Consider the following 19,799-nt stretch of genomic DNA (forward strand, 5'->3'; position numbering starts at 1 on the left):
TGTAGTTAAACCCAGCTAACTAAACTCTTTCTTTTCACCATTTAATTCAACTTCAGGGTCCTATAAGAGGCAAAACTCTTATTGCAGGCTGGGCTTGAGAGTATAATCAAGTGATTATGATCATGATTCATGAATTCTCTATTCCAGGCACATCCTTATAACAAATGGGGGATACATGTGAAAAGTCTTGTAGAAGTAAAAGAAATGATATTTCCATTCATGCTCTTTGAAAAAAACATATCTAACCAACAGAGAAACAGTCTAATGAAAGACAACAAGAAGTTCAATAGATGAAGCAAAGGCTCAAAACCAAGCAAAGAGAAAAGATTGTCCTAATTCATTGGTGTAAACAGCAGACCACTATGGCCCCATGCTTTGAGGAGATTACAGAAGCAAGGAGCTTCAAATTGAAATAAGTTTAAATGGAAGTTGGAAAAACTCTCAGCCCAAATATTGGCTATCAAGATCAACTGAACTTTTCATTCTGCACAAAGTCTTTAACTCAACAGGGTCCTTTCTCTGAAAACCTTCCATTCCATCAACTTTTGACGCAATTTGTTAGCTTCTTCCATCATACCAGCATCAGCTATACCTTTGATTATAGTCCAACAAGTTGTCTCATCTGGTTTACACCGACTTGAGACCATCATTTCCAGAACTTGTATTGCCAAATCTACCTTCTCCTTTTTACATAACCCATGGATTACCATTTTATAAGCGCTATTTCCCACTCTGTGCTCCCTCTCACCCATCACCCTTAAGGTCTCTACAGCTCTCTCAAATTGATCTGCCCTGCAAAATCCCCAAACCAAGCAACGATGGGTTATGTCATCGGGACTGATCCTATCTTCTAACATCTTATTATATAATCCCATTGCTTTCTCCATATCACCACTTCTAGTCAACCCATCAATGACAGTGTTATAAGTTATCAAACCAGGAGAGCAGCTGCTCCCACTTAAAAATTGAAGTAATTGAAGAGCCTCTTCCACCATTCCTTCTTTCGAAAGAGCACCAAGCAGAGTATTATAAGTAACAATGTCTGGAGAACAATTTTGAGAAACCATTTGATCAAAGAAGTTGATTGCACGTTCTAATAGTCCATATTTACACAAACCATTGATCAAAATGTTGTAAGTAACCACAGTTGGAGGATGGGAAGTTTCCTTCATGATGGCAAGTATCTCATCCACTTCATCCCAACATCCATGACTAGAGAGAGAATGGATAAGGGTGTTATATGTTATAGCATTGGGCTCCATGCCATGAGATATAATATTATATATGACTAAAGCAGCATCCTCATACTTCCCCCGTTTACAAGTAAAATTAACCAGTGAATTGTAGGTAACAATGTCTGGATAACAACCTTCTATGGCCATATCATCCAATACTTCCATGGCCCGTACAGTTCCACAATGCTTGCAGACGAGCTCAATGAGAATGGTATAGGTGATTAGATACGGGGGGCATCCCTTTCTCAATTGATCCTTCCAAAACCCAACGGCCTGATCAAAAATCCCATTATCAAACATGCAGCGTATTATTGTATTGTATGTAATCACATCTGGAGGGCAACCACTCAAGCTCATGTCTTCCAAAAGATCAATTGCAGCTCTTATCCACCCTCTTTTACAAAGGCCACGAACCATCATGTTATAGGTAATATTGTCAGGTACCCCACCAGACATTATCATAACTTGTAGAACTTTGGCAGCTTTATCAAGCTCATCTACTTTTAGGAAACCCCTGATTAAGTTTATGCAAGAAGGGAAATGAGGAATTTGATTCTGACGGGCCATAATTTCTATCAACCTTGATGCATCCTTCAATCTTCCATTGCTGCAGAACTTCTGAAGAATATTGTTGTTGGTTTCCTCATCATTTCTAACAAAAGGTCCATCTAAAACTGATGTCACAGAATTTGGAAGCTTTTTTGAATTTATTTGCTCTTTGAATTTTCTCTTAACACGCGAGATATGATCCTCTGAGCTCCCCCATTCATCTTGATCAATTTCGTTTCTGTCAATACATACACTTCTCTGCAGTGCTCTGAACTGTAAAGAAAATGCCTCTCTTTCTGAACCATTATCTACCTTCCATGGCAAGCAAGATTGGCTTCTACGACTATATTTGATCGAACAAGTAAAATGACAAGTAGATACTTTTACTGTTGAGTACTTCCAAGAGCTACAACATAGGCGAGGTTGTTTCAAACCCCATGGTGAACCATGAAAATGGCAAATCTCAACTGGAGAGCTCCGAGGGGTAGCTGCATATCCCATCTCCTTCTATCCAGTCAATAGAATAAACTTCAATCACTTGCAAAATCGCAATATGTTTGAAAAACCTAAACTACACTTTCACTCTTATTCAATAAAAACTCAACTAAGATCAATTCCCGCACAAAAGCACAAATCTTTAATTTCCTTATTTCATTGTTTCAGGCTAAAATTTGAGATAATTGGTAGGTAATTCTCCTGCTGTCTCCACTCTTTCAAATTGAGAAGAAGCAGCAGACCTGTGAAACTGGAAACAAGCAAAACCAAAACCACAAACTCTATAAATATATATACACACACAATAAGAGTCAGCAAACTAATGAACATGTCTTGGTAATTGAAAGCAGATGGCCATGCGATGAATGATGGGAAATGTGAATTGAAACGGAAAAAAGAACTTGTCGGTTCCTAAAACCAAAGAATTATGAAGTCCATAGAACAGGGAGAGGGAAAGAGAGAGAGAGAGAGAGAGAGAGAGACTAATGACAAGTAGAAATAAGAAAAAAATACAAATATCCAATTCACAATCACAAAATTCATGGGGAGATGGAGGGGGCTCTTGAAACACAGAAACCAAATCCCACATTAACGTTAAAAGTTTTAGCATTAAAGATGAATATAACAATATCCAATACAAATTCCAAACTCTTTTCCATTAGAAAAAGTAAGAATACTTACAATTCCCAAGGTTCCAAGTCTCAAAACATCCAAAATTACCAGAATTATTCAACTTAAGGCATCCTAGCGTGGAAAACAAACAAATTAAAAGAAAAAGAGAAGCCTTCCATTGTCAAACTTCAATCTGGAACAAAATGAATATAGAATAAACCGGACGCAGAGAACAGAAGACTGCTTATCAAAATTCCAGTTGAAGAACCCAATCCACATAATTCAAAACCATAACCATACTTACATTAGACAGCATCATTAATTATCTAAAATAAGGTCAAAAAATTATTCTAAAAACCTCAAATTTAACAACCCATTTCCTATCATTCCAACCATTGACTATTTCACCTAAATAACATTCAAAAAAAAAAAAGACCAGTCTTTCAATAACCCACAAAAAAATAATAACGCAGAAAAGAAAAGGCTTACCTGAATTTAAACCTTTAACTTAAAGAAAGAAGAAATTGAATAAAAAAGAGTAATCTTTAGCAACTTTGTTTCTGGACATAGCCAAAGGCAAAGCAAAGCCTCTATCTTTCAGTTCTGTTAATGAGGTGACGTCAAGTACTAGGGTTCAGTCAGTAGCAAAATTACATTTAAGTACATGGGTTTTAAATCAATTTACGATTCAGAACATGAAGGGCAAAAAGGACCATTTATCTTTTTGGCTTTTTGGATTCAAAAAAGACCCTCTATTTTATTTACAAATATTATGCAAAACCCAGTGAAGTGTAAAAGCAAAACTCTTTAAATAAAAAAAAAAAGAATTCTTTCACTCTCCTTCACTTCATCGATCCCATCATCATCAGGACATTAACTTGAGCTTCCATTATCTTCAATCTCAAAGCTTCCTTCATCCCTCTTCAATCTCAAATCTTTCTCTTAACCCTTCATCAACAAAGAAAAATAAAGAAAAAAACTGACTTTTTATTCTCCTTTTTTATACAACAATCTTGGTAGAGATGCAAGGGTTTTCCGATGGCGGCGCCGGCGCCGATTTGGCTCAGCTTCAATCGACTATGCATACCATCGAAGTTGCCTGCTCTTCGATTCAGGTTCATATTCACTCACCTAGATATTCATTTTTCTTTTTTTTTTAATATTTATATGCTGAATAGATGATATTATATTTGTTGAATTACTTTGTTTGTTTATTCATTATTTATTTTCTTTTTGGAGCAGATGCATATAAATCCAACGGCAGCGGAAGCAACGATATTGTCATTATCACAGTCACCTCAACCGTACAAGGCATGCCAATATATCCTCGGTGAGTTAAGCTAACTGTGTATAGATATCAATGTTTCAATGCATTTCTTATATTTGGTCTTTTGCTCCCTGGAGAAAGTTATTAAAAAGTGGGATTATGTAATTTTTTATTCAAAGAAATGAGCAAATGGTTAAAATGTAACTGGCATTAATATAATCCATAGAAAAATGTAAAATCATTCAAAAAATTTTATTGCTTTTGTATTAAACACACTTTTTTTGGTGGCAAAAGCAATAATCAATCGGTATCTGAGATTCTCATGAAGTGGTGAGAAGTTTATTTGTAATTGATGGAAGGATGAGGATCCTATGAGTGTGTAATGTTTGTTTTGTTAGTGGCCTATGACCATTTTGTAGCCAGTCCATATGTCTGGAACATTGTTGAAAGTACTTTATGGGGTGTATTAACAAACAACTTATCTGATTGCAGATTTTTTTGGTCATGGAAGGGTTTTTTCGTGTGTCTAGACTCATGTCTCATAGTGTCTAGTATGTGCTAGGGGTGGACTCTTACCCATTCTGTTCCACTTGTTGGATTGGATTTAAGTGTTTTTTTTTTTAAGTTTTTTAAGCCTTACTTGTCAAATTTTCAAGGGAACATCTTCAGAATATGTGTCTTGCTTGTCATGTTTATGATGTTATTATTCTCTTTGGAGGTGGACTGTTTACTGGCTTACATGGTCTTATGACCATTGCTTGATAAAACTCGAAACAATTTTGTGCTGAGACAGTGAATGCTATGTAGATCTTAATGGTTTAGGCAGTAAGCTCTAAGATATTTCATTCTAAAATTTTATTCATTTATTCAGAAAATTCTCAGGTGGCAAATGCAAGGTTTCAGGCTGCTGCAGCCATTCAAGATGCAGCTATCAGAGAATGGGGTTTTCTTTCCATTGAAGACAGGAGAAGTTTGATTAGGTACCCTTCAATTTTTGAAGATTACGTTCTGCTATACGGTTGTTATTCTTAACAGATTTCTATCAGTGTAAAGCTAGGACAAAAGCATTTCTTGTTCAATTGAATTTGCCTCCATTTGATTTTGCTTTGACTCTGTGAAAAAAAAATTCCTTTTAAAAATTTTTCTTTTCTCTTTTGCAGTTTCTGTCTGTGCTTTGTTATGCAGCATGCTAGTTCGCTAGAGGGCTATGTCCAAGCTAAGGTATCTTCTGTGGCTGCTCAATTGATGAAAAGGGGCTGGTAGGTTGCATGGCCTTCCATATTCAACTTAAAGATAACATGTAATGTATGCATCTGCAGCACTTCGTACCTGCTACTTTGACCTTCTCATCATAAAGCATGTAGTATAAGTTTCATCATACTGAAGCTTATTCTGAGCAATACTGCATCCTGCATTTCATTGAGCATTGAGTAACATTCAACACATTGCTTAAATAGAATTCCTTATGCTCTAAGATATTGAGAACATCTTAATTTTTTCAATGAATTTTTTATTTGTAGGCTTGATTTTACAGCAGCTGAGAAGGAGGCCTTTTTTTATCAAGTATGAATGCAATTTTCATTATCCTTTATCCTTTCTGCAGATGCAGTTGTGATTTAACTTACATGCAGATGCAGTTGTGATTTAACTTACATGTTTGTTTATCTTACTTGCTAACTTAGTAATTTTTGAAAGGGGTAGATCATATATGCTCTGCTCATTCGCTTCTCTATTACATAGGGGAGCAGAGCTTGAAGAATATTTTTGAGGGTCGAAAACTAAAATTATTCCTGTAAATCATTTAAACCATAGTTGATTTGATCATATATTGGATTCTTATTTATCTCTTCTTTTTTTTTGTTTGACAGAGGATTCTTATAGAAGTAATGTCCCATATAACTGGAATTTTGTTGAGTTTTTCTAGTGTTGAAACTCATTTTAAGTCACAATTGTTCATTGGCATCTCTTAACAGTCTCATGACTACAGGTTAATCAGGCCATTCTTGGTGCTCATGGAGTGGATGTGCAATTCATTGGAGTACATTTCTTGGAATCTTTGGTATGCAGTGCTTTTGTAGGAGTTCTACTTGGTCTCAGGTGTATTTTTTAGTATGGTAGCTTTAGATTTTATAATCAACTTTCTCTTCCTTTTAGGTTTCTGAATTTTCACCTTCCACTTCAAGTGCCATGGGTCTTCCCAGGGAATTTCACGAGCAGTGTCGGACATCATTAGAGCTAAACTATTTGAAGGTTCCTTCAATTTGTCTTTACCTTGTTGATATTATTGATATTCTGTCAAGGATAACCTGTTGTATCTACGGCAAACTCCTTTTATTATGATGTTTTTACTTTTCCAATCCTTGTGTTTTTGATTCGTAGACATTCTACTGTTGGACACGAGATGCTGCTCTAAGTGTCACAAACAAAATAATTGAATCTGATGCTGCGATACCTGAGGTTAAAGTTTGTACTGCTGCACTATGTCTCATGCTTCAAATTCTGAACTGGGAGTTTCGGCATGATACAAATAGCATGAAAGCTGGTATCAGTGTTTTCTCAGCTGGAGTTAGACATGACAATGCTTCATCTAAGAGGTCTGAATGTGTCTTAGTGCAGGTAATGGATGCGTTGTTTAAAATTTCTGAGATTTGCTGCATGTATTTTTTTTTTTTTTTTACTTTGAAACATTTCATGATAACATCTTCATGGAAGAAAACATGAATGAATCAGGACCCATAATCCTTTGGAGACTTCCAACAAGAGAATACCTGAGTAAAAATCAACCAAATCTACAATATTTGTTCTCCTTTGTACTATTATTGCTCTATCCTATCACAAAGAGATTGCTTGTGTTCAGCTGCCATAGTTCAATCATTTACTTGCACAAATTGTGTTGATTCTTGTTGTTGGTGCAAATTTTTTTGCTGGTTGTAGCCTGGGCCTGCGTGGTGTGATGTTTTGATCTCAAGTGGCCATGTCGGGTGGCTGCTCGGCTTATATGCAGCGCTTAGACAGAAGTTTTCTCGTGAAGGTTACTGGCTTGACTGCCCTATTGCAGTCTCTGCTCGAAAGCTAATTGTACAATTCTGCTCTTTGACAGGAACCATATTTCCTTCTGGTATGTGTTTCATTCAATACCTTTATGTTGATTCTTATGTGTTTTATTTTGTTGTAAATGTATATTTATTTCTTCTTTGGTATAATTTTTTTTGTAATTGTGTGATGAATCTCTTGTAGCATATATTTGATAACAATGAGTTGCTGTGGAATTATAATATCAGTGTCTTAACTATTGTTCATGTCAAGTTATTTGTTTACACGTTTTGCTTGAAATTGAATAGAATGAAGTGATGGTATGCCAAACATAACAGATTCCTTATGTCGAAGAGCTTTTTGTTTTGCTGGAGCTGGACGGTTTGACTAGAACCACCTGAAATTGTGAGATAAAAATCTCCCCTTGTTTTAGCTTGAAAATGTCACAGATATGAATTCTTGTCTTTAAGGCATCTAGTGATTGGTTGAAATGATCAACCATAGCTTTTAGATATAACTTTGCTGCTAAATTAAAAATTAAACATTGATTCTGGTTTAAAATTCTGTATATAGATTTCTCTAGACAAGGACAGTATTTTCTGGGTAGAGAGAGAGAGAGAGATTGAGTTGGGGAAAGCTTATTCTGGTGTTTATTGAATCATAATGATTATGAAAATTAATTCTCTTTGATGAATCCTTTCTAAGAGTATTATAACCTGTGGAGTTTGTATTCCGTCTTATTTTTTGTCAGCCTTGGTTACATATAAAGTTTAACTGATTATTTTGATTAATAATTTTAGATAATGGGAAGATGCAAGAGAATCTTTTGCTACAGCTGCTATCTGGTATATTACAGTGGATCGATCCTCCTGGTGCTGTGTCAAAAGCTATTGAAGAGGGAAAAAGTGAAAGGTTGGTTTTTCCATATTTCTCACTTGTTGTACATTTACTTTTATGTATATACGCTTGCTATGAAGTCACATGATTCTACTGTATTATTCAGTGAGATGCTTGATGGTTGCCGTGCATTATTATCTATTGCAACTGTAACAACTTCTTTTGTGTTTGACCAACTCTTGAAATCCCTAAGGTAAGTAATATGATGCTCATTTTATTTCTTGCCATCTGTATTTATTGTTTGCCGTACTCTTTAAGTAGTCTTGAAACAATTTTGCCTTTCCTTCACTGTTCAGGCCCTTTGGTACCCTTACGTTGCTGTCCACCTTGATGTGTGAAGTTGTTAAAGTCCTTATGACTAATAACACTGATGAGGAGACCTGGAGCTGGGAGGCTCGAGATATCTTGTTAGATACATGGACTATTCTGCTTGTGGTACATAGTTTTAGCTTGCTAAAATGTTCATTTATATTTTGTTGCATAATCTATCAATTTCAGTTTCTATAAGTACTTATTTAAGATGAATATATATCTTTTGTAACTTGCAACTTGTCAGCCTATGGATAGTAATGGTGGAGATGCATTGCTTCCTCCTGAAGGGAAACATGCTGCAGCAAATCTCTTTTCCATGATAGTGGAGTCTGAGCTAAAAGGTAATAATAATAATACTTGACTGGCTATATTGCTTGACTACAGTGCTTGTTATGCTACTGTTTGTTCTGTTACCAGTGAATGTAATATTCTTTTGTTTGGATGATATAGTGGCCTCTGCTTCAGTAGCAAATGATGATGGTGATTCTGACTATCTTCAGGCTTCTATTTCTGGTAAGGAAAGAATTGATGCTTTCATATACCAATGTCTTATTGCTATGTTGATTTTACAGATAATAAGAAAACCATCATGACCATGATTATCTTCTTCTTCATTATTTCATGTTTGGATGGATGACTTTGAATGTTGTCATTGTATTTCCTCACAGCTATGGATGAAAGATTAAGTTCATATGCTCTCATTGCAAGAGCAGCAGTTGATGTCACAATTCCTTTGCTCACAGGACTGTTTTCTGAGCGTTTTGCACGACTTCATCAGGTGCTCTTTTCATCTTATTTATGCATACATACATCCACTCACAACTAAAGTGTTTTCCCCAACACATTACTCACTATTGTTATTGAAAGATTTATGTTACATGGATCTCTTTGCTTTTTTTAAAAGTTATTTTCTTTGCTTGTAGGGCAGGGGCATTATGGACCCTACTGAAACTTTAGAAGAACTTTACTCACTATTGTTAATAACTGGGCATGTACTTGCTGATGAAGGGGACGGAGAAACACCTTTGGTAATTCTTTGCTTCCTTTCTGTTTATTACAAAGCTTTATAATGCAAGAGACGATCTATTGTTTGTTTTTGTGTCTATATATATATGTATAATCTTTTTTTTTCTTTCACTCATAAGTTTTTGTGGCTTGAAATTTTTTGTTCATATTTATTGTTCACTTAATAAACTACTTCTGTCTCAAATTGATTGTCCTTGTTGAATAGCTCAGCATTTATGCAGGTAGCAGCTATCATATATGAAGTTTCTGATTTAATTTATTGCCTATGTGTTAGTCTTCACAATATATCACCCTAAACAGTGATCAATGACTTTTCTTGTTATGGTGTGGGGTATTAAAGTCAGTGAAGCAAATTGAATGCTGAGTGAGTCCCTTGGTTTTCAAATATCCTCTTTCACCTTTTACTTCTACAAAGGTGCCTATCTTTTTTCTCTCAGATGTTTAATGTGTTTCTAGTAGTATTTAATGTGACGGTTACTTTTTACGGTTTATTTTCTAAGCTTATTGTATCTTTAAAAGCCATTCTGCTGTCTTGAAATCTGATTCTTGCTTTGTCATGCAACTTAGGTGCCAACTGCCATTCAAACTCATTTTGCGGACATTGTAGAAGCAGAAAACCATCCTGTTGTTATTCTCTCTGGGTAAAACTTGGCTTTCTTTTATTTACATTGTTAGTACTAGGCAGGATGTGGAATTCATCTCAATTTTTATTCACGGTCTTTGATTGATATATGGAATAGTTCACTTTGGGTGGTCTTTTTCTTCTGATGCAGTTCAATTATAAGGTTTGCTGAGCAGAGCATGGATCATGAAATGAGAGTGACAGTTTTCAGTCCTCGGCTTATGGAGGTAACTTATTAAGAATTTTCCTTTGTCTAGCGCCTTAATCCTTGTTTCTCTAACTTGATTTTCCTGATGCTGTATGTAGGCTGTCATATGGTTTCTTGCAAGATGGTCTCATACATACTTAATGCCTCTTGAAGAAGCTAACTGCCATCTAAGTCATGATTATGAGCACCAGCATCAGTCAATACACTCCAGAAAAGCTTTATTAAGTTTTTTTGGAGAACATAATCAGGGACAAATTGTTCTCAACATTATTGTTCACATATCGATGATGACATTGATGTCATACCCGGGGGAGAAGGATTTGCAGGTATAAGATTAATTTTTTATATATATTTGGCCCTGGAGCTATAAGTTATTTAAACTTTTTTTTTCCTTCTATAACTGTCTTGTCTATTGTTTAACATCTATCAGGTGCCCCCTGCATTCTCTTATTTCTTGTTATTTTCATAGTGAGCCTGTTGCTTGTGTAGATAGGCAGGAATTCAAGCTTGCTGATTTCATCATATTGAATTTTGCAAACTTTTGCATTAGTCAGTTATGACATGAGTTCAATGTTGCAATAAGTGTGATGATGTTTTGTCTCCTTTGATGATCTATGAGCTATGGAAAAAGCTCTGCCACTGATCATGGGAATTGTTTCTCAATTTTCGTATGTTATGCTTTTAAAATTACACAGTTGCAAATTTTAATCTGTTATCAATGAAGTAAATGGTTTGTGCTTCTTTTCATTCCCCGTACCTCTTTAAACAGGGTCTCACTTGTCACCATCTTCTTCACACGCTAGTTCGCCGAAAAAATATTTGTCATCAGCTTGTTTCAATGGTGAGTTCACATGTTTTTGTATATATTTTTTGGAATGCATCAATTATATTAGACCTTTGCCATAACATTGGAGTTCATTTTCACATTTCTGGTAAGTCCTATTATAATAATTGGGTTGCCTGCCTTTCACAACTTTCATTGTTTTGTCCTGCACAGCAGGAGGTTATCCTTCTGCCATCCCTTGGCCACTTCCCCCCACCCCCCCAACACACACACACACACACATCCCAAGGGCAGTTCCTGTGGATGTTAATCTCTTAAAAGGTTTGCATAAAATCTTCATCACATAAAATAAGTTCAATTGGTTTATGTTGAATATTAAGTTGAACATTCTTGTGTATCTTATATTCCTATTTGATTGATTGATTGATCTAGTGCTATGGCAACTCTTAGAAACTCTGGTCTCAGTACATGCCTTTGTTACATAAAAATATGGTAGCTTGAACTAGTTCGTTTTAATCTTTGTTTTTCAGGATTCATGGCGTGACCTAGCAAATGCTTTTACTAACGAGAAAAGTTTGTTCTTGTTGAGTTCTGCCAATCAGGTAGGAATATGCTATAGTCCTTCTACGAGATGTATTGGTGCTCCTATTTGCATACTATATTGTTTTTTCTCCAATTTCAGCGTTCACTGGCTCAGACCCTTGTTCTCTCAGCTTCTGGACTGAGAAATTCAGAGGCCTCTAATCAGTAAGTCTTGTGTTTGAGGGGCTTTTTGCCCTTGGCTTTTTGTTGTAGAATTTTGCTGATAATGGCCTAATGTCCTCTCATTGATTTCAAAGATATGTAAGGGGTCTCATGGTTCATATGACAACGTATCTGGTGGAACTGTCTAACAAAAATGATCTCAAAAGTGTTTCCCAACAACCGGATGTGATCATGTCGGTAAGGATATCAAATAAATGCAAAATCTTATGAATTATTGAATCACTTTGGAATATTTTTTCATATATGTCAAGGACATTGTGTAGGTTTGTTGCTTGTTGGAGAGGCTTCGTGGAGCTGCCAGTGCTGCAGAACCTAGAACACAAAGATCAATTTATGAGATGGGTATCTCTGTAATGAACCCTGTTCTAATTCTTCTTGAAGTTTACAAGCATGAGGTATTACATGTTTCCATTCTTGCATATTCTTTTTGGTAGATCATCCTTTTGAGCAATTATTTGTCCCCAAACTGCAAGTTTATTGTCTCAATTAAGCAGTTATCTAACAATGAATCAGCTTCTTATAGAAATTTTCTACTCTGTAAAGCTACTTTATTGTAGCTAATTGGCAGCATTATGTCTCTATTTGTTGCTCCCAAAACCTTGTTGTTGAGCCAAGTCAATATCATTTGATTGGAATTTACCTTAGCATGTTGATATCCATTTCTTCACATGTCAACAAGAGATTTAGTTTTTATCTTTAGCATTTTTAGCATCTGATGACTTCATTGAATTCCGGTGAACTAATTCCACTTTTTGTGGTTCATGTTTAACCTGTAATTAAATTTATCTTCATAAGAAACATAGAGATTGTTTATACTAATCTCTAATTATTGCATAGTCTGCAGTTGTATACCTGCTACTTAAATTTATTGTTGACTGGGTGGATGGACAAATATCCTACCTAGAGGCTCAAGAAACTGCTTCCGTGATTGATTTCTGCATGCGTTTGCTTCAGCTTTACTCATCTCAAAATATTGGAAAGGTAATCTTTGTTGAAAGTCCTTAAAAATTTTCTTAAATGTTTTGATTAAAGTCTCTATCTTTCTATTATCTTTATCCTCTCAAGTTTCTAATTAGGTAACATGTCAACTCTGAAGGTGCCCTACTTAAATTATCCATGTAGGCAATTGTCGCATACAGTATATATTCTTGCCTTTTCATGTTTAAAGCGTCTGAAATTTTGAATAGAATTGATCATCATGCAAAAGGAAGAAAATTTGTAGAGATTGTTTTGAGCTCAAAGAACTATTTTCTAGGCTCTTTTCAGAAACAGGTGATTCATTTAACTCTGTAATGTAGTTCTATCTAGCTATAATCCTAAACTCTCATCATGTAATGTCTTCTAGGATTGATTGCATCATGGAGCACCCAAAATCATTGCAAAACTGACAGTTACCTGTTTATTTCTTCAAGTTCTATCTGAGTAATTATTGTTAACCTGGATGGTTGAGTGATACTGGTCCAGTATTACTGCCTTGGTCTTTTTGAGTGGAATATGGTTCACTTTGTTTTTTATAATAAGCTTCATATCAAGCATTTGCCATATGGCATAGGAGGGGTACTACATTAAACTCACATCAAGCCTGTCTTCTGGCATCATTGGCTAGTAATTTAAAGCTGTTTACAATAGTCATATAATGAGTATCTCAATTTAATGCCTTGAGAATCGAATGTCACCTACCTCAATAATATAAATTACCTCCGGTTACCTCAATAATGTAAATTGCCTCAGGTTAGTCATAATTGTATCAACACCTATAATCAGCTACTAGATTTTGTGCCAATTATATTGTTGCTTTTAAATTTTTATGTAAGCAATACCTTGGAGAAATTTCCTTTGCCTTCTAACATCATATGCCAGATAATCTTACTTTTTTAGTAGTGATCTTCCTCTAATCTTGTTTTGATGTTAGTTTACTTTTTTCTGATATAATTCATTAAAAAAGAAGAAATCTTTTTTTGAAAATTTTTTTTATCAAGTGTTGCATATAGCAGTTTGATTTGATAGTGGCTCCTCGTGCTTATGATTTTTCAGAATACTGAATTTATTTTATTCTGGTTTTGAAATCCATGGTTGGTGAATCAAACTTGTTCAAGATATTGTGGACTCTTCAATGGGAAGGGTTCTTAGTTTTCCTTCAGTCTTCCTGATAATTCTTGCTCCTGCCCCTCATTCTTGCGTATATTGTTGTGACATTTTTGCCACCAATGATGTGCTGTGCCAGTTACCTCTCTCTGCAACTGTTCTCTCTTTGTTTTCTTTTTTCAGATATCAGTTAGTCTTTCAAGCACTTTACTTAGTGAAGCCAAGACCGAGAAGTATAAAGATCTGCGTGCTCTTCTTCAACTTCTTTCAAGTCTTTGTTCAAAAGATCTGGTAGGTGTTAAGTTGTGTGCTGGTTGATTCTCTAAAATTTTTATCACTCAATATTGGGCATTTTTTGTAGGTTGATTTCTCATCAGATTCCATTGAAGTTGCAGGCACAAATATATCTCAGGTTAGTTACTGTATTATTAGTGTCATGGAAAGCTCCAAGATGGTGTTTGATGTTCTGTCTTGCAGGTTGTTTACTTCGGTCTTCACATAGTCACTCCTTTGATATCTTTGGAGCTGCTGAAATACCCCAAGCTTTGTCATGATGTAAGATATCTATGCACTCTGATGGAGTAGCCCATGTTATTGCAAGCTGATTATAATTGGTATTTATTTTGCAGTACTTCTCGCTTCTGTCACACATTTTGGAGGTCTACCCTGAAACACTTGCACAGCTAAATAGTGAAGCATTTGCTCATATTCTAGGAACTCTTGACTTTGGTCTTCACCATCAGGTAAATTATTGTCCGTTTTATAACCTATTATCACCCCCCTTTCTTTTTCCTTTTAATAGGGGTGAAGACGGAGAAGAGTAAGTTGGGCCTTTAGTATTCAACTTGTATGGAAATTGTCTGGTTTTCTTTCCTACACTAGGAATATTGTTTTGCAAGCCTTCTTGACGATCAAATTTGTACTTTTTACTATCTCAAGCTTAGTTATTTTCAATATTTTTTCTTGATGAAGCAGGATGCAGAAGTAGTTAACATGTGCCTGGGAGCTCTGAGAGCTCTGGCTTCATACCACTATAGGGAGATGTGTGCAGGTAAAACAGGATTGGGTTCACATGCTGCAGCACAAGGAAATTTACCTGAAGGAATTTTCAGCCGGTTTCTACGTTCATTATTGCAATTGCTCCTTTTTGAAGATTACAGGTATTTAGAAGCAAATTTCCACGATAAGCTTATATGTACTTGCACAAGTGTAAATGCGCACTTGATGCATGACTGCTCCTTTTCCATTTCTCTGTGATCGTACTTTTGTCTGTTTGTGATTTCAGTCCTGATCTGGTTGGTGCTGCAGCAGATGCTCTCCTTCCGTTGATCCTTTGTGAGCAAGGCCTATACCAGGTTTGCCTTTGGTTCTTGATAATCATGATACTTATTGGTGTATGATTGAAGCACTTGATCATTCCGTTAATAGATAATTCAGTGACTGCTGTTCTATTAAGAGTGAGGAGTGCTTCAGCTGTGCTATTAAGAGTCAGTTTTAGGAAACCTTGGTGCTTTCCTTATGTGCTGTCCTATAGTAAGGTGGGATCAACATAGATCTCCGGAAGAACTGGCACATTGTCCTCCAATTCTGCTATGTAAATGTGACCATCTTCTCATGCTATGGTGCTGCTTCTTTTGCAGAGATTAGGCAATGAGTTAATTGAGAGGCAGGCGAATTCGACACTAAAATCAAGACTGGCAAATGCATTGCATTCTCTAACAAGTTCAAATCATCTCTCTTCAACTCTAGATCGTGTGAATTACCAGAGATTTAGGAAGAATCTAAACAGCTTTTTGATTGAAGTTCGTGGATTTTTGCGAACAATGTGATATCGTATGCAATGGTGCAGAAAATTTTGTCATCCCATTCTTGGTTTGGTTAAAAGTGGAAAGAGATTGGAATCAAAGAGATTTCCCTATTTTGGGATTCTGTGAATGCTTGTGAATATTCTGTAGAACTATGTGAATGTTCATTTGTGCAGAACAGCATGGCTGAAACTGGAGTATTTGCAGAATTTACAAGATGAGAAATGGTCGGTTTGCTTTCTCTGGTCTTTTTGCCTCATTAACTTCCTCATGATGGCTCCGACTGGCACATGGAAGCATTATTTGTTGTGGTCTTGCAGTGCATCCCCAAAGACGATTGGAGATTGATTCCTTGTGGTTGTTTACAGCTTTCACATCCGGGCATTGGCTATTTTGTTCCGAATTCATTCTGTAATTGGTTTTTCGTGTAAGGGTTACAGTGCAAAAGCTCGCATACAAGGTATATTTACCGTTGCTTAATAGAAGAAAGATCCAGTTCACTCTCTCCGACAAGCCACTACCGATTTTGACATTTGGTTTCACGACAGACTTCAGAGTGTTTTACGATTTCTTGAGGAAGGAAAAAACATCAGTAGTATCAGTATATGATATATCCCTATTCTTACCAGAATAGAGTGAAATTGGACCCAGTTTTTGAGGTCAGAAAGTTAAGTAGTTTACCGCTTCTAGTTGGATGAAGAGACATAAATTAAGGTTGCTGTATGACTTGAGGATATTGGATTCAATCTACCTTTATAAATTCCCTTGCCTTGCTATGTTCAGTATGTCATTGCAGTATCCAATTTCCAATCTCAATACGTATTTACTGCTTAACCATGAAAGCAGAAAAATGCAAAGGAGCAACCTGCCTTTGCTGACAGCAGTCGTATACCATGAATTACTTTTAGATCCTCGTTTATAAACCCTTGCTACAAGCATAATATGGCTGACAAAATAACATGGAAAATGAACAACAAATTTCATAAAGGAAACAAGCTTTTGTCCTTGTTCGCTAGATTCTCTTAAAATAAAGTTCCCCATTATCCTACAACCACCAGATTTTTAACCTAAAGAAGCAATAGTACATGATATCTCATGGTGCAATCATACAGGGTCAACTGGTGATTGCTCTGATCCAAGAAAAAGAAGGCAAAAAGCTTGGTCAGTTCCTCACTTGTGTAATATCCCTTTCTTTTGTGGCTTTGGCTTTTTCTGATTTTGGTTCTGCCGATGAATTTAAGAAACAGACATCCAAAGTTAAAAATAAAACAAGATAGAAAATAACTCGACAGAAACAGGTTAATAAAAACAAGGGGAAGTTTATACCCTCTGTCTCTCAAGGGCCTCTTGATCTATCCTCTCCTTCCAGTTACTCTTGCGAAGCTTGATTGGTCTATTTCCAACATATTTACCTGCAACACATTACCACAAAATCTACACTCTTAAGATGTAAACATATAAGAACACCATGAAAGCCAAAAAACCTGCTGCCTAAAATCATCTCCTAAAGCTGTAAACCATCAAGCCAAGCAGGAACAATAACATGCAGAATTAGCCAAGGGTATCAGAGAGTATTAAAGTACTCACCATTCATCTCTTTAAGTGCAGCTGCAAGGTCAGAAGGGTTAGCAAAGCTAACAAACCCATAGCCCTTCGTTTTGCCTGTCCTTTTATCTCTAACAACCTGGAAGAAAAATAATATATGCGTAAAATATTCTTAGTTATCAAATCATCTTAAAAAAGAAATTGTAAACCCCTCATTGATTTTTTCTTCTCAGGTACAAAGCTGGAACACCAACAGTTCAAACCACAAGCATGACATGCCCTCACAAAGAAACACAACAAACAATGTGTGGCTAGCGTAATGGTTGAGTAGGCATGCCCTCAAACAGAAACATAAGGAACAACGTGACATACTCATATCACACTAGCAACACAAATGAATGAGATTAAGATCCCACAAAGTGTAAGTGACAGTGAGAATTCTAACTTCCCAATGCAGTGCAGATACAAATCACAAGGGAAATATGCACAATCCCCAAGTCAGAAAACCAGCAACAAGGAAAAGTGATTAAACATTGTTGCAAATGTTGAATGTCAGTTCACCAAGAATGGCAGAAGTCTCTTTCAAGTTCAATGCCATAGGGTAAACATTGACAGAAAGAAGACAATACTTATACTTACTGCCTCGTTAAAGCTAGACAAGAAAGAGACAACCCACTTAAATAGTTTAATAGGTTGACTGACCTTACTCCAACATGTTTGAAATCAATTCAGCTTGCTATAACTCAAGCTACGTCATAAGTCAGGTCAAATATACCATACTCAAGTTCTGTAAGTCAGTTCCAGCAGTCAACATCAAATATTGATCTCTATAATTTTGACAGGATTAAAAAATGTTATGAATAAAACAGACTATTCCATTAATTTGCAAACATGCAGATTCAAGACAAAACCTACCTTAACAACATAAACATATAACTGCTCTGTGCGCTTCATACAAAAATCTGAACAGGAAATGCAGAGAGTTCATTGACCCAGGGCCACAATATGCTTATAAAAGGAAAACAGACAAATGGAAGTAATACGAAAACTTACTCTGGCCATGTTAAATGAAGGAAATCGCGCAAAAGCTTTTGAAAGAACATCATCATTCACCTCATTACCAAGATCACCGCAAAATAGGCGAAAGTCATCTGCAGATTACAAACAAAATTAAAACATCGGAACTAAACAACAATAAGTAAAGCACTTGTAAACACACACAGAGCAATAAAAAATAAATAAAATTATGTTAGTTGGATAGTTCATACTTTCTGGCCACTCTGCAAGTGTTGGATCCTCCCATGACTGACCAGCAGCTTTACGAGGGATTACTTTCTTCTTGGTTTCAGCTTTGTGCTCAATCTCACTGCTTGCAAGCGCAGCCTTTACACTCTCTAGTGCCTCAGGTGTAACTATCTGTGCATCCCTTTGAAATAACTGCTGGGCCTGTTCAAATATACTACAAGAAATTACAGAGATGAAGTGTCTACTTGAACTCGCAGCTCCAAAATAAAATTAAAGAATAATAATATCCAACAAAAAGAAGGATTCATCTCGTTCCCAATTTTACCAAAATTTATATAGAAACAAACTAAATTGTGATATTGTATTTTTTCTACTTTCTCCAAATTTAATATAAACAAAAACAAACTAGGAAAAGAAAAAGCAAACTTTATTCAGCTAAAAAATAAGTATATAGCTAGAATTGACACAAAAGGTTATGATTGCAAACTAGGACAAAAGATTCTGTTTTTTTCAAATTTCCAATTTTTAATTCCTCCATTCAATTTTTATTTTTTTTTTACATTCTTAATTCCAACAAAAAGACCCAGAAAATTATCCAACTTCCTCCCCCAAAAAGAGGAAAGAAACACAAATTAAACCCAACATAATTCCCAAATCCCATGAATCCAAAATTTACAAATAAAAAAGAAATTGGAAATTTTATTTATAATCTATGGTTTTGCTTACCTGTTGGTATTGAGGGAGAGAATAGACGCCGGGGACGGGGGCGACTGGGGCGGGGTAGACAGGGGCTGGGGCGACGGGAACGGGCTGGGCCGGGGGGGCATAAGGTTGTGCCTGTTGTTGGAGATGAAACGGCAGAGGGAAATAGGAAGGATTCGCTGTCGTTTGGTAAGTGAACTGAGAAGAAGATGAGGAAGACGGGGTTGTGGCGGAGGAGGGTGGAATCGACATGGTTGAAATTCGGGATTTAGGGTTATGAAAAGGGGTGGATGTTTGGGGAGAACGAAAATCGTGCAAGTAAGTGAAAGAAAATTTTCGTTATGTGCTGTTGATTAGGAATTCAGGAATTGATGGAGGTGAAAGAAAAGAGAGAAAGTTCTGGAGGGTTCTTACTCTCAACGCTGTCGTTTAAAAGTATATATAGGGTTAAGTCCGTCTACTAGGCCCAAGTGGATTATTTCGGGCCTCATTGGATCCAAATCTTGGAGAGCTAAGCTCAGCTTCGTCCAGGCCCACTCACCTACCGTCGAGTCATTTTCTCACGTAATAATTAATTAATATAAAAAGAATATAACCTATATTTGACTATTT

At 36.1% G+C, this 19,799-nt stretch overlaps 3 protein-coding genes across 6 annotated transcripts; 1 reads left to right on the forward strand and 2 right to left on the reverse strand.

Annotated features, from left to right (window-relative positions):
* LOC18600070 (pentatricopeptide repeat-containing protein At1g08610) lies at positions 197-3,493 on the reverse strand. The gene is made up of 2 exons (XM_007030346.2): positions 3,381-3,493; positions 197-2,529 (listed from the first exon to the last, which is right to left on the reverse strand). The coding sequence occupies exon 2, from the start codon at positions 2,283-2,285 to the stop codon at positions 498-500; it is 1,788 nt and encodes a 595-aa protein (XP_007030408.2). The 5' UTR covers positions 2,286-2,529; positions 3,381-3,493; the 3' UTR covers positions 197-497.
* LOC18600071 (exportin-4) lies at positions 3,691-16,471 on the forward strand. Of its 3 annotated transcripts, none has more exons than XM_018121575.1 (32): positions 3,691-4,006; positions 4,134-4,221; positions 5,030-5,138; positions 5,319-5,417; positions 5,679-5,721; positions 6,146-6,217; positions 6,313-6,408; positions 6,538-6,774; positions 7,093-7,276; positions 7,992-8,103; positions 8,195-8,281; positions 8,385-8,523; positions 8,645-8,741; positions 8,851-8,913; positions 9,069-9,178; positions 9,324-9,428; positions 9,994-10,067; positions 10,200-10,275; positions 10,355-10,582; positions 11,026-11,097; positions 11,571-11,642; positions 11,723-11,787; positions 11,880-11,982; positions 12,069-12,200; positions 12,643-12,786; positions 14,074-14,181; positions 14,252-14,302; positions 14,368-14,445; positions 14,520-14,633; positions 14,863-15,050; positions 15,176-15,245; positions 15,531-16,471. In XM_018121575.1, the coding sequence occupies exons 1-32, from the start codon at positions 3,914-3,916 to the stop codon at positions 15,717-15,719; spliced, it is 3,498 nt and encodes a 1,165-aa protein (XP_017977064.1). In that variant the 5' UTR covers positions 3,691-3,913; the 3' UTR covers positions 15,720-16,471. The 3 variants fall into 3 exon arrangements, with proteins under 3 accessions (XP_017977064.1, XP_017977065.1, XP_017977066.1); XM_018121576.1 differs by having other exon boundaries at positions 14,866-15,050; XM_018121577.1 differs by lacking the exon at positions 3,691-4,006 and having other exon boundaries at positions 4,136-4,221; positions 5,041-5,138.
* Positions 16,547-19,599, reverse strand: LOC18600072 (RNA-binding protein 42). 2 transcript variants are annotated; one of them, XM_007030350.2, is made up of 6 exons: positions 19,212-19,599; positions 18,509-18,686; positions 18,294-18,391; positions 17,283-17,379; positions 17,022-17,107; positions 16,547-16,919 (listed from the first exon to the last, which is right to left on the reverse strand). In XM_007030350.2, exons 1-6 carry the CDS (start codon positions 19,437-19,439, stop codon positions 16,866-16,868), a joined length of 741 nt encoding a protein of 246 aa, XP_007030412.1. In that variant the 5' UTR covers positions 19,440-19,599; the 3' UTR covers positions 16,547-16,865. The 2 variants fall into 2 exon arrangements, with proteins under 2 accessions (XP_007030412.1, XP_017977067.1); XM_018121578.1 differs by having other exon boundaries at positions 18,509-18,699; positions 19,212-19,591.

Source organism: Theobroma cacao, chromosome 5 (genome assembly GCF_000208745.1).
Source record: "Theobroma cacao cultivar B97-61/B2 chromosome 5, Criollo_cocoa_genome_V2, whole genome shotgun sequence".
NCBI lineage: Eukaryota > Viridiplantae > Streptophyta > Magnoliopsida > Malvales > Malvaceae > Theobroma > Theobroma cacao.